This window comes from Armigeres subalbatus, chromosome 3 (assembly GCF_024139115.2).
Source record: "Armigeres subalbatus isolate Guangzhou_Male chromosome 3, GZ_Asu_2, whole genome shotgun sequence".
Lineage (NCBI taxonomy): Eukaryota > Metazoa > Arthropoda > Insecta > Diptera > Culicidae > Armigeres > Armigeres subalbatus.
Window position 1 is genome coordinate 306,409,928 of NC_085141.1, and position 18,239 is coordinate 306,428,166.

At 45.4% G+C, this 18,239-nt stretch overlaps 1 protein-coding gene across 5 annotated transcripts in view; it reads left to right on the forward strand.

Annotated features, from left to right (window-relative positions):
- The window catches only part of LOC134225132 (protein enabled), a 185,427-nt gene that overhangs the window by 11,313 nt on the left and 155,875 nt on the right, over window positions 1-18,239 (forward strand). For all 5 annotated transcript variants that reach the window (XM_062704945.1, XM_062704946.1, XM_062704948.1 and 2 more), the window contains exons 3-4: window positions 3,412-3,733; window positions 3,874-4,250. In XM_062704945.1, the coding sequence (XP_062560929.1) occupies window positions 3,412-3,733; window positions 3,874-4,250 (699 nt within the window). The remainder of the gene's footprint in view (window positions 1-3,411; window positions 3,734-3,873; window positions 4,251-18,239) is intronic.

The following is an 18,239-nucleotide window of genomic DNA, read 5'->3' on the forward strand; positions in this document are numbered from 1 at the left end:
CAGAAGACATGAAGCTATTTCTTGCGAACCTCTTCTGGCCTTCGTTTCGTCCCAAAGCATGCAAGTAGCTGTGTTTTTATCCAAGTAGGAAGAAAAGAAAGTCAAATTGTAAGTATAAAGCTGCCGCGCGTAAGACGCTTGTCCACAGCGTAGATGAGGAGTCGGAAGTTGTTTCTGTAAGTCGAACGAGACGGTTCGGTATTAGCAATCGTGTTTCGGCTTCTTGCGGTCTCTACGTTTTTCCTCATACACTCGTTGCGCTGATTGTTGGTGAGATTCGTGGGCAACTGTCAAAGCATTCTTTGTCGAAGCGTCCAGTTCTCCCTTAAGAGCAATTCTATACTTCTCGCACTCCCCGCATAAGTCAACCTTAGGCTTCCGAAAAGCCAAATTTTTCTCCTTGAAAATGAGCCTGAACGTATCATAATGGACGGGTATCCATAAGTTATCTCGAGAACATTTGTCTTGGTACAGTTCGTACATTATTTTAATGTTAAGATCACTTGATAGATACCGCTTTTCTGTTACTTCGCGAGAGTAATGGCTAGTGTAAGCCGGGAAACTATCAATGTGTTTATTAATAAAGTCGATATGATCTTCACTGATTTTTTTTTGTGAAGCATTGAACATTCGCCGATCATCTTCGGCAACTCCGTTCCCTTCCAGCTTTTTAGCTGCCAAATTTCTAAGTTTCCGATCTGTGATGTCAAATGTTGCCATAAACATGACTTTACAAACTTTCACCATGCCATTCACTCCCGGAAGCCGGTATGACCTTGAAAATGTGCGCCGTGAGTTGATAACCTGAAAAAAACAAAACCATAATTATAGTTAACTAGTTTATTTGTGGACGCAATAGCGCCCGTGGCAAGTGTTTTTTTTTTCAATTTTTAAGAGTGATAGATTCTTTTCTGCATTTAAAAAAAATCAATCAAAATGTCTATTGCCTGTGATTTTTTTTTCATCAATTGCTGTGTCTGGTTGTCTAAGGTTGTCACTGGTTTTGTTTTCTGCATCTGATAGTAAAAAAAATTTACAATAGGGTAAGACGGTATAATGCGCCCCACCTGGCCAAAACGCCCCTCTTTGATTTCTAGAAAACTATAACTGACTAAGGGTCAAAATCAGTTGGTACCTATAAATATTTGTAAAACCATCGTACTATGTGAATGTGGAAGTATTTTTGTATTACATATTGAAAATAATAGCAAAATACAAAAAGTGACAGTTTTGATGTAACTTTTTATGTTTGTTTGCTCAACATTCTGGAGCGACGCTAGCATACTGTCCGCAAAACTTGCACGGGAACACTCAGTTGGGCAATAAAATAACTTTTCTCAGTGGTTAATATGATATAAAATTACTTCCATCTTCAAAAACGTAACGATTTTCGAAAATATGTTTTACTGGCCAAAACGCCCCAGTGTAGGCAGGACGATATGCCCTTACCAACTGGACACAAGCGCGGCGAGCTTGCAGCAGTTGCTTCCAAATTGTATGGAAATTATTGAAATGTAAATAAAATCTGATTAAATGGACTTATGTTGGTTTTTTAATGTCGAGCACATAAGGATTTGTAACCTTTTTATTATGGGATTGATGAAATACTAATGAAGGGCTATGGAACGTCTCTGGCTAAGGTGGGGCGTATTGCCCAGGCACCTTTTGAAATCCAATTTTTTCACGACTTTTCAAAAAAGCATTATTACGTGTTATCTGTAATATTTTTATATGACTATTCACGGGCAATGCATTTGCGACTTCTTGCACTACTAAATAACACAAAGTTTGCATAAATTGCGATGAAAAGTAAAAAGTTATCGAGGCTTTGCCTTAGGGGGGGCATATTATACCGTCTTACCCTATTTTATTTTTTGTGAGAATTTCCCCGCGTGCTGCGTCTGGTTCACTGAGGAAAAATTCTCGCATGATTTTCATAAGATCAGCTTATGGACGAGCTACTAAACAATCTTCAAAATTTTAGGCATTTATTATTCATCAAAATCTAATGCGGTGTTAATGTTCAAAATACGTTTCCATTAGTTTTTCTAATCATCAACTAATAATAAAACTGACTTTTGTGAATGATGATTAACTCAATACCAAATTTTCAAAGCAACTCAGTTCTTGTAGGCGGGGACCAGAGTCAACAATACGTATTAGAATGTTTCTGTAACAGAAGCTCTATTACCTGTTGATGGCTTTGTCTTGATCTGGGTGGAACTGCTGTTGGATTCGTCTGATCAACATTTGAATTTTTGCCTGCAGAGGCGAATGAATCTATTTGAAAAATTTATTATTAAATTTATTAATAAAATTTTAAACCGATCTTTCTGAGCTTCTTTTGTTTGATTCAAACGACAAACGATATTAATGGGAAACTGTAAATACAAAAAACTACTTCGGTACAAGATCTAACTACTGCATACGATGTTCAAGTGGCCATCATAGGCTAGTCTATTGTCGGTCTGTGTCCTAGTAGGGGGAACGTAGGGACGGGTTCAGCTTTGACAAACAAAGCTAACAGGTAGCTCCAACTGGATACCCAAAAAGAAAAAGACATTCGTATCAGTCATAGGCTATCGATTTCAACTTCGAACAGGTTTGTCGAACATGCTTCTTTTACCATTGGAAGTATATATTTTATCAGCAAATGATAGCCTGTCACATTAGATATCAATGGTTTTGACACATACCAAAGTAAATTCCTATATTTATCATTGATTAAACATTCTGATTTTTTTTTCTCTCGTGGTTTCCTACTTTTATGGTCATTGAATGAATTGTACAAAAATTATTTCTATAAATGAAATTTTGCAATGTAATCCATCATCAAATAAGGCATTTTGATTTTGTATACTCACCATCTATTTAACATCATTCCGAAATCGCATTAGCAAAATACGAAAATATAAATGAGTTCGTTTCACAACAATCGAATCGTTTTCTCAACCCAAAACAAAACTATGCCGAAGAGGAAATAGCAACGGCCACAGTGGAAAGAAAACCCCATTAATCATCACAACCGTTTTCCGATCACAGAGATTTGAAAGCGAAAATATAGTCGAGCGACAATCTTACATCGTGTTGAAAGATCCAGACCCAGCGTAGAGAAGAAAAAAACTAATGGCCATTACAGCAATTTAACATGGATGTGACCGTGTGCTACGCGACGCCGGCGAATAAAATCATTTTATGTGTGAAATTTGGGAACAGCAGGGAACCGAACGATGTTTCTGCAATAAAGTATGCTCAGTGTTCGATGTTGGGAAACAGCGTCTTTCTTTTCGATTTTGTTTGCTTGCTCAGATTGAATTATTCCATTCGCACAGTCTTCGCACGCTCACTTTCCGTTTCTTCTGACCTACACGTTTTGCTCTAATTTTCTACGTCTCTCGCCCTCTTTCACAGCGAACAAAGCATAATCAGTGCCCGCGCCTCGGTCATGGTGTACGACGATGGCCAGAAAAAGTGGATCCCGTCGGGCAGTTCGTCCGGCCTGAGCAAGGTGCAAATTTTTCACCACCAACAGAACAACACATTCCGGGTAGTGGGCCGTAAACTGCAGGACCACGAAGTCGTCATCAACTGCTCGATCGTTAAAGGACTGAAGTACAATCAGGCAACGGCCACCTTCCACCAATGGCGGGATTCGAAGTATGTGTACGGTTTGAATTTTTCGAGCCATCAGGACGCGGAAGCGTTCGCCCGAGCCATGATGCACGCACTGGAGGTGAGTCATGCGGCGTTGCGTCGTTTTCGTTTGTTTATCAGGGGGAAATACGTGTTTTGTTCCCTTTGCTAGACGCTAATGAGCTCGGTGGTGGCTATCGATTTTCATGTTCTGTTTTCTTCCATCCATTTACGTGCCAGATTCTGAGCGGTCGCGTTCCACCGCCATCGATGGTGACAAACTCGAATCAAAATCCGCTGGCCTACGAGGAGGACATGGGCTATCGCACAATGACTCGCGAAGATGCCGCCATAATGCAGCAACAGCAACAGCTGACCGGTGGCCAGCAGCAGCCACCACAGCAGCCAGTGCCACAACCGCCGGGAGGTCCGCCCGGTTCGGTTGGTATCCTGTCGCCTCAGACGCCCACATCACAGGGTATTCCACCGGGAGGGCCGATTGGCGGGGGTATGGGTGGGATGGGAGTAGTGCCCAGTGCCGCTCAAATTAACCAAGTGCCACCACAGCAACAACAAATGCAGCAACAGCAGCAGCAGACTCATCATCGTACCAGCAGGTAGGTGTTACGAGATTTTTTTTAACGTTTTGCGGTTGGCGATTGTAGGAATTTTGAAGAATAGTTACCTTAGAGAGTAACACGAAGAACACTTTTTAAAATTAAGGAAGAGTTAAGGCAAACACAAATATAATAAAATGCAACAGCCAGATAACAAACAAATTTTGGAGAAAAAAAACTCTACTACCTACCTCTACGGTCCATTCTTGAATTTTGAAAATATGTTGAGTTACGCTCGATTTTGTTACGTACCTTGAAGTGAGAAAATTATCCAGTTTCTACAATCAATTTTAATTGAATTGCACCACTGAACTATTACTTCAATTCGAACAAGGCGTTTTTTCACTGCGGCGCATGACTATAATCACTCACAATCACGTTATTGCTGCTAGGTGAAACCTACTCCGACTCCGATTCCTATCTTTTCCACAGCCACCCATTTTCCGTCTAACCAGTAGCGATTTGATCGGGCTCTTGTTACATCTCTTTGTACAGTCAATACAAGATGCACCCAAATTGTGTTGGTCTGATGGGCCTGACCGAAGTGAGAGCGGGATCTTTTTCGCAAATCTCCACAAGAGCAGCATCGCACCGGTGCGCTTTCAAAATAGCGAAAACGTGAAAAACTTTCCCGCCATCATTATTACTACAATCGACAACGGCGACGTCGGCGGCTTGCTTATCACTTCAATCCCAACTGAACTGAACGACCATCATCTTCCTCATCAGCATCGTCATCATCGTTACCGTCATCGTGGATAATGATAATGATGTGCTCATTCATTCGCTTTCGCCGCCAGTCAGAGAAATGATAGAACTGCTGCAAGCATTACCCGTCCGTTGATGCAACCCATTTCAGAATGCTAGCTTCCTTGTCTGGCTGGAAAACCGACGGCTCATAACCGACGACCATTGACCATGGTTGAACAACTATTGCTCAGCTCAGCCCGTGAAGTGGAGGCTTAAGGGGATTGAGAACGACGCAGTCACCGACAGCGCCCTGTTTGTCCCCGTTATATTATCGTTGATCAGCTCTTTTCTAAGAAAAGGTCCTTGAAAAGTTATATTCTTCCCCTTCGCTTTCTTCGGAAAATAGTTTTCCACTTTGTCGCAGCAGAAACGTGGGGTCCAATTTGCATCATTATGATGCATAGTGAGATGATGATGATGAGGAGACCAACCACAGTCGCTGACTTGAGTGGCACATCAACCTGAGCGCTTCGGATCTGACTGGTTTCTGCCCAGCCAAGGCAAGGACACTGATGGGAACGATTCGGAATTAGTGCGTTTGGCTGCTGTTCAATTTCAAATTACAGCTGACGACGAGGACGACCCTCACCCTCACTTTGCGCAAATTGAAATCGTTCTGGTCTGGTCTGGTCTGGTTGCCGTGGCGAGTGAGGAACTCGCCGCCAGTGTTGAACTATTTCCAATGTGATCATGTTTGTATATGTGAAGGAAGCGAACAGGGGAAACAATTTGTCAAATTGCGCTGTCCGGGGTCGGGGACTTTCGGGGGAGATAATTTGTCATACGTTTAGTTATGCAGAACAGAGTGGTTTGGGTTTTCCGTCGAATACGAAAGTGATTCTGTACGATTTTCAAAATCGAATTTGATTTTGGGCTTACTTTCGTTTGAAAATCGCCATCAGAGGATTCATATTGTAATAGTTCAAAGAATACACTCGGGCAGCAGCTGAAGGCTAATTTTAGAGGACCATACCAAATAGAGAAAATTTCGTAGCTAACAATAGGTACCTCGTTACGAAATTAGAAGGGTATCAGGCACACTCTTGCATGGAACTTTTGATCATCTAAAGAGATCGCCTCGCAGTGTGTTCTTTCTCATCGTGTTGCTTATCTGAATGCTCGACCTTCAAAGGTTGTTCAGATGATTCGAACGAATCAAATTTTTACTCAGTTCAATCAAAGATTATTGCCTACGGTTATTGACCAGCCGGATTGGAAATTGTGGTTGAAAACTCGATTTGTGCAATTGCACAATAAGTGAAAGATTTAGTTCGAAAATGTATTGAATGATACCCACTTCCTTCGGTGGGGTTTGAACCCACAATTCTAGTACGCTAGACAGGTGCTTTCCCTACTAAGCTACGAAGGACCTTCGTTGTCATCCACAGCTTGGCGGCTACTGATGTGCCCACATTTCTAACACCAGGCACATAGCCGAACTATTTCAATCTCAATTCGTTCTCCGAACTAACTTTTCCCCACGTCTTGGTTTGGTACTCTCAGGTTCCGAAGAAAAGTCTTGTTCGAACTTGCCTCATTTAAAAATGCAATTAGAAAAAAAATATTGACCGTTTTTATCCAAGCTGATTTTCTTTGCGCGATAGTGAGCTTCTACAATTCTCCTGGTTAGCATTACAAACATATAATAAACAATGTTTTATGATATTTTTTGTAAAGTTTGAAAAATATTCTTATTTGTGGAATTTCGTTCCAACTTGATCTGATCTGATCTGATCTCTCAACCCACAATTTTTCCATTTACAATGTTGTGAAAACTCATAGGGTAATTCTCCAAATGTTGAACGGCTAATTTCTTCGCCTATTGTTGAACGCACGTGCATTTCTTATGGGAGTTCAACAATAGGCGACAAAATTAGCCGTTCAACATTTGGCAGTTTCCCCTATGTGAATATGTACATTATGTGGAAGATATTGATTTGAAAAATGTATTGGAGGTAATCACTTTCCCTTCGATGGGACTCGAACCCATGACCCTACAGTACGCTAGACTGGTGCTTTAACCAACTAAGCTACGAAGGACCTCCATCGCCCTTTGCAACCTAGCGGCTACTGGACGAGCTCGAGATTCCCAAATTGGACGCATAGTCAAATCACTCGCAATCCATTTCTCAAACCAACACTTCCACATGTGTATAGTACACGTTCACATTAGAGCAGCATTGTGCCTTATGTCCCTCCAATCCGCAGCGTCGGCAGAGATTGCTTCTGTCAGGGCCTCTGCAGTCCCATTGCTTGTGCCCCGGTTCCAGGCACTTGAAGCAAACTTCGGGTTGCTCGTATATGCCCACAGGGCATACCGACCATCCCACCTTGACGCTCCCTAACTTGACTACCTTGGAGGCGTCCGCTGCAGATAGCCGAACCAATGCTACCTGCGTCCCTGCCGGACCTTTCCGTAGCCGAACGGCTGCGGTGGGCGTCTCCACTTCACACTGTCGCCGCAGTGCCGTGACGAGCTCTTCGACTTCGGTGATCTCGTCCAGGTCTTTAACCCTTAGATTCACCTCCGTAGTGAGTGCCCTCACCTTGACCGTCTCGCCTAGAACTTCCTCCGCCAACTTCTTGTAGGCGGCGCCCTTTTGCGAGACGCCCCGCTTCAGCTCGAGGATCATCTCGCCCATCCGGGTACGTCTTATTCGACGTACGTCGGCGCCGAGTTCACCGAGCTTGACGTCACTCCTCATCGCCTTCAAAACGTCCGAGTACTTAGCCTCGTCCGCCGTGATGACTAGGGCATCGCCCCTGGAGCGATTGGCGCCTACCCTAGGCTTCTTGCTACCCTCATTCGCCTGGGCCTTCTTTTCGGCCCTTGACGTCTTCGGTTTCCTCTTGTTCTTGACCAGGGTCCAGGAGGCGTCATCCCCCTCTATTTCCCTGGTCTGGTGCGGCTGAGAGCTCTCCTGGGTGGACGGATCTTTCCAGGTCCTTCCTCCCCCGGTTTTGGAGGTACCTGGCCGGGGTTCAGCTTCCCAGCCCCACTACCCTTGTTCGGGGTAGTAACCCTCCGCGTTTTGGAGCGGCCCCCAGGGAGCGCATCCCCTGGAGACTGTCTCCCCCGTTTTTGTGTCTGCTCCGTTAGAGCCACCAAGAGAGACCCACGAGTTGCTCGGGAAAAGAGGTCCACCACGCCAGAGCCCAGCATGACGCGGTAAGGGACAATTACTGTGGAGGGTGCCCAGGTACCCCACAGACTCCGTTAAAGGCCTAGCTTATTATTTTACCGCCCTGGCCATGCATCCCCTCGGCACGGGTCGCTTAACGCCTTGGGATTAGGGGTTAGGGACGATGGTTCCGGTCTAACTCGCAGTGGCCATGGGGAGGGGTCGTCCAGGGGTGGGGGGGCTCTGTGCTCATGCACTTCTTCTGAAATTCCGGCCCCTAGCTTAGGCTAGTTCGCCGACTGGCTTGCTGAGATCCACTGCTACGTTGTCTCGATCCCTCGGCGGTCGTGCCGCAAACTTCCTCACTCGAATCCTCCTGACTTCCCCCGGCGTCGAGGGTGGTCCACCAGTCCCGGTGAAGGAAACTTCCGCACTGATGGTGCCCCGACTACCAGCGGCTATCGCAGGGGACGCTGGTCCGACAGTTCCGGTGGTGGATAACGTCCGCACTGGCGGTGCCCTACATACCCGAAGCACTTCCTTCTTCTTTCTTCTTTCTTCAGCAGGTTGGCAATTCGAGTGCCGAGGTCGGTCCAACGATTCCGGTTGGCAGAAGACTTCCGGTTCGCTGGCGCCCCGACGACCCGAGACCAAACACTGCTCACTGTGCTGGATTTCGCTCCAAACCGACGCTTATTTGCTGATCCCTTCTCCATCGACGCTGCAGCTCTGACAGTATTTGTGTCACGACTCTGCTTACTGCATTCCACGTACCTTCATCGCGACACATTCGCTCTGCGATGTTGTCCGCCCGTAGGGCAGGCATTCCTCTACGTACTTCCGCAAACCTTGGGCAAACGAATACCACGTGTTCTGGAGTCTCCTCTATGTTGATACACGCCGGGCAGAATGGCGATGACGTATGGCCACACCGATGCAGATAGTGGCGGAAACAGCCATGTCCGGAAAGGAACTGTGTGAGGTAAAAGTTCACCTCTCCATGCTCCTGCTGCCACTTCACCATAGAGTCCAGTCTCACCGTCTTCCTCACATTTCTGGTATCTCTCCGTTGGTAACACTCGATATCCTCTGCTAGGGTTATGCAGATTGGAATCATCCCTGCGATAACGCAAACTGCCTCGAACGGCCATTAGGCGAAACACGCTGTTCAACTTTCTGCGGTTACGTTTCGTCTTGAGCGCAGCTCCCCAGGCTGGAGCTCCGTACCTCAGTATCGAGGATGCTACTGCTACCAGAAGACGTCTACTGCTGCTTTTAGGACCACCCACGTTCGGCATGATCCTTGCAAACGCACTGACCATTTTAGATGCCTTTTCGCAGGTATAGTCCACATGGGTGTTGAAATTCAACCGGTCGTCGATCATCACTCCTAGATGCCTCAAAGCCCGCACGGACGGTATGTTGTGCCTTCCTATGGCAATCTGGATCCGCTGGATCTCGCGGCAGTTGCTAACCAGCATCACTTCTGTTTTGTGGTGAGCAAGCTGCAGCTTGACTCCATTCATCCAGTTTTCAACTGCGTCGGTCGTCTCCGCCACCAGCATTTCTACCTCTTCCAGCGACTCTCCGGTTATCGTTAGAACGACATCATTCGCGAATCCGAAGATCTTCACGCCTTTGGGCAACTTCAGTTTTAGAACTCCGTTATACATAATGTTCCACAGCGTCGGGCCTAGTATGGAACCTTGCGGAACACCTGCCGTAACCCTAATCGACTTCTGCCCCGAATTCGTTTCGTAAACCAGGATCCGGTTCTGGAAGTAACTTTCAATGATTCTACACAAGTAGTCAGGAACCCGCATACCGTGCAGCGCTGCGGCGATAGCCTCCCAGCTGGCACTGTTAAAAGCGTTTTTGACGTCAATCGTTACTACAGCGCAGAATCGATTGCCGCGCCTCTTCTTCTTGGCCGCTCTCTCTGAAACTTCAATGACCGTCCTGATTGCATCCACCGTCGATCTGCCTTTTCGGAATCCGAACTGCATTTCCGATAAGCCGGTCTCGCCCTCAGTGAACTGCGTCAGCCGATTAAGGATAATCCTTTCCAGAAGCTTCCCCAGTGTATCCAGCAGGCATATGGGCCTATACGATGCTGGATTCCCCGGCGGTTTCCCTGGTTTCGGCAGCAGCACTAGTTTCTGGATCTTCCACCTATCCGGAAAGTTACCATCTGCTAGGCATTTCTGCAGCACCATCCTGAACAAATCTGGAAACGCCAGTATCGCAGTTTTTAGAGCCACGTTTGGAATTCCATCCGGACCCGGAGCTTTCTTCATCTTCAGACCTTTCGCCACTGATGACAGCTCGTCGTTGGAGACTTGCATACCTGCAATGGTTACTCCGTCTTCATCTACGTACGGTGTAGGCGGCCACATCGTGGAATCATGCTGCGGGAAGAGACCGTCAACGATGATCTTCAGCTTGTCCGGACACATTTCCGCTGGCGTCGCTGGACCCCTGATCCTCGCTGTTACGACCCGATAAGCGTTGCCCCAAGGATCAGCGTCAGCTTCTCGGCACAACTCCTTGAAGCAGTTGGATTGGCTGACTTTAATCTCCCGTTTGAAAGCCGATCTAGCTTCACGGAAGATTATCTTACGCTCCTATCTGACTGTTTCAAACCTTGCTCTCTGAAAGCGTCTTCTGGCTCTGAGACACGCAGCACGAAGGCTAGCAAGAGTATCGTTCCACCAGTAATTTAGCCGCCGGCTTTTCCTTGGCTCGCAAGAGTTTCTGTCAGCTCGTCTGCATCGAGATTTGTAGCGCCGCTGTCAGCTCGGAGTGCTTCGATAAAAAGATCTTTGTCGAAGTCCTTCGCCTTCCATTTTCGCCCGCTATTCCTAATCTCTCGCTGTACCGTCGGCATTCGTGTCCCAACACTAAACCGGATCGCCTGTGGTGATCAGGTATGTGTATAGTCCTTACCATCTCTCCAGTTCATGTTCATCACCAGCGATGGACTGCAGAACGTGACGTCGATTATGGACTCCCTGCCATCTCTGCGAAATGTACTAACGGTACCTTCGTTGTGCAGCCTGCCTGACATCCAGCTTTGCCAGCGCTTCCAGCAAACTGTAACCTCCGGAGTTAGTCAGACTGCTTGCCCATGCGTTGAAGTCGCCTCCGATGATTACCGGTTTTCGGCCGATCAGCTTCTCCGTGAGTGAGTTCAGCATCCGGTTATACCGGTTGAGCTGTCTACCACTTCTTGAATAGGGAATTTGCCCATCACTTGGATAGCCGCAATCCCCGATGAATCCGCCACCCAGTTGCCGTTGTCAGAAGGGATCCGATACGGTTCAGCAATAATTGCCACGTCACACATTGCTTCTGTTGTTGACTGCCACAACAGTTGCTGTGCGGTGTCGCAATGATTGAGATTCAACTGGATGATCTCCATTAATCCCGGCCCGCCATCGCCTTCTTGTATGCAGGGCATTGGAAACCACCCGTCGTATGGTCGTTTCCGTCCTCCGGTTTGCAGAGCAGGCATCTTGGTTGCTTCGTGCAATCCCTAGCAACGTGTCCTTCTTCACCACATTTCCAACATAGACCGGATCTATCCGGGCCTTTGCAGTTTCGCGCCTGGTGGCCAAACGCCATGCATTTGAAGCATCGCTCCATCTGCTTGGTGACTCGTGGGGCGAATCTCAACGGGCACACCGACCATCCTACTTTCGCCTTGCCCACCTCCACCATTTTGTTGGCAGCCTCTGTTGGTAGTCGTATCGCTGCTACTTGTGTACCGCCGTACGCTCTCCTCAGTCGAATCGTCATTTGCACTTCCCCCAGCTTGCATTATGAGACCAGTGCATCCCTCAGTTCGTCTTCCGTCGTGATCTCGTCCAGGTCTCTGCACTCGACCACTGCTTCCTGCGTTAGAGCTCTTACGTTACCGTTACTGCCCAAGGAATTGGCAATGAGCTCCCGGAAGGCCGAGCTCTTGATCGTGGGATCCTTATTCAGCTCAAACAGCAACTCCCCCTTCTGGGTACGCCTAGTTCTCACCACTTTCTCACCCAAGTCTTTTAGCTCCGGGTCCTCTCTCACCTTCTTCAGGATCGCTGCGTACTATGTGTTATCGCTCGCTTTTACGATCAGGGTATCACCTTTAACTCTCTCCCGAGGAGAACGACGTTCTTCTTGCTTCTTCTGTTCCTTCCACTTTTCCACATCCTTCTGCTGCTTCCTCTTCTCAAGCTGGCTTTCCACGGTCTGCCACTCACCATCCTTGACACGTCCCTTCAGCATGCTGGCAAAGTCTTGCACGTTCCATTGCTTTTTCGTGCCTTCCTGCACTCCAGGCGAATCCCTCCCTCGCTTTTCCGTGCGAGTGATTTGGGGACTTTTAGGTGCCTGATGCGTTACAACTGCTATATGCTCCGCCGCATCTTTCAGCACCTTTTCAGCTGCTTCGGCTTTCTTTTTCAGCGCGATCTGTTCGTGTTCGGCTGCTTTTACGGCGGACTTAATGCTTGTCGTCACTAGAAGCTTGATCTTCGTGTGAACATTGTGCTTGTCCTTCACGAAGTCATAAAGCTCATTGACTCGCTTCCGCACCTCCATCAGGTTGGACCTCCCGAATTGTAGCTCCTCCTGAGTAGCACTACTTTCCGATTTTTGGGTGGACACCCTATTCCTGGATCCTAGCTCCTGTTGGCCTGCCTGGTCTCAGCAGACTTGGTCGTACTACTGGTACTCGCTACTGCTGCCTGCGACATCACTGGAGATCGCTGCAGCTTCCCACTCTTTGCGAAAACATTCGCCCCGCCTGCTCCTTCGTTGTTTGTAGAATTTGTTTCCATGTTAAAAGGGTCCCCCCTCCGGGCCGTTATCTCTACCTGTTGTAGATAGTCGCCTCTTATGATCCCATGGGTGCCTTTGTAAACAGTGAGAGAGGTGACAGGTTTTGAGCGTTACCGGAGGCCTGCCAGGTTGTTTATCGAGACGGAGGCAGACGAACCATTAGCCTGCTTGCCATTTCAAAAGGATGTCACTCTTTTTTACTCAGGAAACAGAATAGCTCGACTGTCAGCCCATATACGCCTAATCCTATCCAAAAACCGAGAATCGTCCAATGTCGTTTGCCGTGACCAGTATACCATAATCAGGATCTTACTGGCATGGATCCTGACGTGCCGGTTGGCACACCTGTTGGGCTTGTGTGCTTTGAGCGGCGCACGGTCGCTGTGATAGGGCCTGCTTGCAGACACATGCAGCTTTTTATAGAGGTTCAACAGAGCCCACTGTCAAACCCCACCACGTCCTAGACAGGCCCCCTAACTTGCAGTGGCCATGGGGAGGGGTCGTCAAGCCCTTGGACAAAGTCCCTGCTGCCCCCTGTGTGTGTGTGTGTGTGTGTGTGTATGTGTGTATGTGTACAAATTTTGTAGACACACTTTTCGGAACTTAGCATTACCCGATTTACTCGCAACAAGTTGCATTCGACGGGGAATGCGGTCCCATTGTTTGCTATTGAAAATTGGCCCGATCGGACTTTGCGTTTCGGAATTATTGAAAAATCATTGTTTTTTTTCTCAAGGGTCCCCCCTTGGAAAAAAAATTTCAAAATCGAAAAAAAAAACCCAGATTAATCCACCTAGCAGTGATGATGCCTTTCTCGTGCATTATAAAATATATTGTAAGAATCACATTAGAAAGGTCAAAAAAGCTCTTTAGGAGAATAGATCACATTTTTTCGATCATTTTGCATGTTTTTGCATTAGTTAAAATGCATCGCCATCATTTTCGGAAAAAAAAATTTTTTGGTTTTGAATTTTTTTTCCAAGGGGGGACCCTTGGGAAAAAACAATGATTTTTCAATAATTCCAAAATGCAATGTCCGATCGAGCCAATTTTCAATAGCAAATAATGGGACCGCATTCCCCGTCGAATGCAACTTGTTGCGAGTAAATCGGATAATGCTAAGTTTCAAAAAGTGTGTCTACAAAATTTGTACACATACACACATACACACACACACACATACATACATACACACATACAGACATCACCTCAGTTCGTCGAGCTGAGTTGATCGGTATATAACACTATGGGTCTCCGGGCCTTCTATCAAAAGTTCTTTTTTGAAGCAATCATATAGCCTTTCGGTACAACATTGTTGTACGAGAAAGGCAAAAATTCGAGAATGGTGGCAATACATAGTAATTAATGCAAAAACATGCAAAATGGTAGAAAATATACGATCTATTCTCCTAAAGTGCTTTTTTAACCTTTTTTATGTGATTTTTCCAATACATTTTACGATGACGAGAAAGGCATCATCGCCGCTAGGTGGATTGATCTGGTTTTTTTATGTGGTTTTCAGAATTTACGCGATTTTTTTTCAAAAGTTTTTTTACGCGGTTTTTCAAAAAGGTCAAAAAACACGTGAAACACGCGATAAATCGGTTTTCAATGAAGTCGTTTTTTACGCGGTTTTTGGGATTTATGCGGTTTTGATTTACGTGGAACGTATACCCCGCGCAAAAACCGACTCCTGTGTAATTCGATTGAAATGCCAATGAGTAATGTGCTTTTGGGGGATATGAATGGAGGCACAGCCTAAATATTTGTTTTCCCTATCTAAATGGAAAACGTTTTCAAAACTAGTGATTATACATGCTTTGTAAGGCGTATTTTAAAACGCAAGGCACCATCACCAAACACCGGTTGGTGTTTTCTTTTTCAACGTTCACTGAACATCACATGCATGCGTCAGAGAGGCATCAACCTGGGGTAAATAGAACGAAACTGTTTAATGGACAGCACATCAGCAAAATAGAACATTCTTGAATGTTGAAAATGGAAAACAATACGACATCTGAAGAAAATTTAGTTGAAAAGTCGTCATTTGCTTCCAATCCACTTCTCCGGAATACCCCGTTGCAGTCGGATTTGAATATTCAAACCGTTTCATTTATCGATAAACCTGATCAATCCAGTTTGAATTTGCGTCACTGAATCTAGAATAGGTTTGAACTGATGCAGTGCAAACGAATCCCATGCAAATTTGGAATCCCATCACCACGTGATTGTGGTTTGGAATCGGAATGAAAAAGGAAAACAATTCCAAATATGGTTGGTACGGTCGATCCGATGATTATGATTACTGCTTCCAGCGAATGTGTTCACACCATCCGATTGGTGCACCGCTAATGAAACGCAATCGCATTATCTTCAGTGCTCTATCCACCCACTAAGCAACATGCATCACGCAAACCTTCAGTCTTACTTTCATTGTTTTAAATTCACTATCTGTGTGCTGCTCGCAGCTTGGCGCTTCATCGCACCATCGGAACGTGCTGATGCATTTCACACACAAAAAAATAGTAAACAAATAAAAATACGCGCATCACCAGCAAACTGAAATATGAGTACTATTACTTTACGCGAAGCACTGGCCCAGCGTCGTACACTCAAAGAAATAATCATTTCAGTATTTTAACTTGGTCCTCATGAATATTTGCTACGATCTTGAAGAAATTTTGTGAATAGGCTATAGGAGGTGATGGATGGAATCGAAACGCTTGTCAAGAAGTGTAGAAAGCAGCTGTCCACAAAATCTATCTGAGTTTGGAAGCATTTTAAGAAAAGCAGATATTGTAGGTAGAATGTCTGATCGTTTCGAACTACTAAGTTTTTTTATAGTCATTTTTAGTTTATTTTTGTTTTATTGGGATGGAACATATGGCTTATATTTTCGTTTGCCATGCTCTTCTTAGAAATGCTGTCAAACTACGGTGTTTTCAAATAAAAATAAATGAAAATAATGATCATCCATTGTAGCTAAGCTCTGGTGCCATTGAAAAATTTCATCGTTGAGTCACTTTAAAAGCCATTCTATACATCAATAATATTTCGTAAGATTGCCCATGAATTTCAAATATATTCAGTTTCTCAAATTTCATCACCAGCACGCTTTAAATTCCATGAGTTTATTTGCTTGAGTGCACCCTATTCAGTATGTGGAGGCGGAGAGACACGAAATCGTAAAACCGTTCGCTATTGTTGTGGCATTTAAAATTCATTTCGATCCGGAGTTGATGAGCGAGCGCGCATTGCCGCGAAAGCGAAAGATATGCGGCTTTTGCGAGCAATGTTCTCTTCAGTTAATCAATTCCGAGCATCGCATCGCGTATATTACGGTAAGCGATCGCGGTTTTTAGTTGGTGGCTATCGCGCGCGCGGTATCACACTACTAACCGAATTGCATGAACCACCATGGTAGTGAGCGGCGGCGCGCGTGATACGTGCGCGCGCGGGTATCATCCACAAATCTATAGACGCTGCTGGGATGGATACGTGTATAGGAAAAAAAAAAACAGCAAACGATCTGCGAGCTCGGTGAATGGTGCGAAGATGAAAAATGTTAACGATTTAATGGTTTTATTTGCGGCTTCTCAGGCGAGAGAGGGAAGGACGCATGGGATATGGTTGACGAAGCGGCGCGACACAGCGAAGGCCTTGTTAAGTCGGGCAGTTAGTTGGTGGAGTGAGTTTCTATGGCTGACTGGATTGTGGCTATGCGCGCTACGGAACAGTAGCACTTGCAAGGTCAGAGATCGTTACGTGATTTTGCAATTTGTCTTGATTTGTTTTGGAATGGGTGCACAAAGGTCAATCATGTCCGACTCATTGTTAAGAAAGTCGTTAAGGATTTCGCTTTTTGTTTTGCTTTGCGTTTATATATATAGATATACAGATGTAAGATCACTTTAAATACGATCTTCTGATGAATGACCTTTAATGTCATCGAAAATTTCAACGAAATGAGTTGATATTTCCGATGTCTCCCACATCCCGCATTGCAACACGAAGGGGTACATTTTTTTTGTTTGGGTGTTAGAACTACTGCGTCCATTAATTAGAACTATTGTAGTACATCCCTGTTTAATGTACGTGTCGTTTATTACTGACCACAACTTAATATATGATCAGTCATTTGCACGAAACGTTACCAACCCGGAATGATGTGGTATATAAAACCAATCACTTTCCCTGGATGAGTAGACCAAATCTCTCGAGAAATTTCGATCTGCGTCTATATTATAATAATGCACTACAACTGCAAAGCAGATGTTCCGATGTTTCGCTTTCAATATTACAAAAGCGACAGATGTCATTCTGAACTAGTCCGATGTTTTTCAAATGATATCTGCACGGACAGTGCCCAGTTAGTAGACCAGTACATGTTCAAAGAGCTCGCTTGTTCAGCTCTAAGAGCTTTCTAGTGGCAATTGCATTTGGGGTAATAATTCTTTTTGCCTGGTAGCACTTTGTGGCTGCCATCCAATTGGATATTACCCTTACTCTGTGATTCCCAGCTTTAAAGTTCCATTTTATTTGCCCTATTTGATACACCACAGAATGGTTCAGGGCCAACAAACTGCAAATTGGAACCCTGCTTTGCGAGATGGTCTGTTATTTAATTTCCTTCAATACCACAGTGTCCAGGAACCCAATACAAACATACAGAGTTTAGTTGACACAGGAGCCGCAAGGAGAGGATACATTCCCAGAAGATTCTTGAAGTGCATTTAAAGAAACTTAATGCTTTTAGGGCAGCTTGGCTATCAGAAAAAATGCAAATATTTGCATGTCGATATTTTCTTCTCAAGCAAACGTTTACATACTCAAAACTGCAAAAATTTCTGCTTGGAATACAGTAGGCCAGTGACCCATGGCTACTGAAATAGATATTCCAGGTCCAGAGATTCCTGCACCAGTTTTCGTACCGATTTTTGAGCCATCAGTGAAGAATACAATTGAACCTTGACGAACTATAGGACCACCGGCATCCCAATCCGTACGCGTCGTTGCGTGCACCATGTAGGGGATGTCGTAGTTGTCATCCGCATTCATCCAATCTCCGATATTCAACACCGGCCCTCTTTTAAAATGTTGTAGAATGCTCAAGTGACCACCGATAAGGTCTCCTGGTAGAACATTCACGGATCTTTTAAGCCTCAGCGCACTCTTCTCCGCTTCCAGTTGCATGTGTTCATGCAACGGTAGCAGATTCAGGATTGCCTCTAGTGCTTTCGATGGAGTGCTGTGCATCGCTCCCGTTATAGCAATACACCCAAGACGTTGA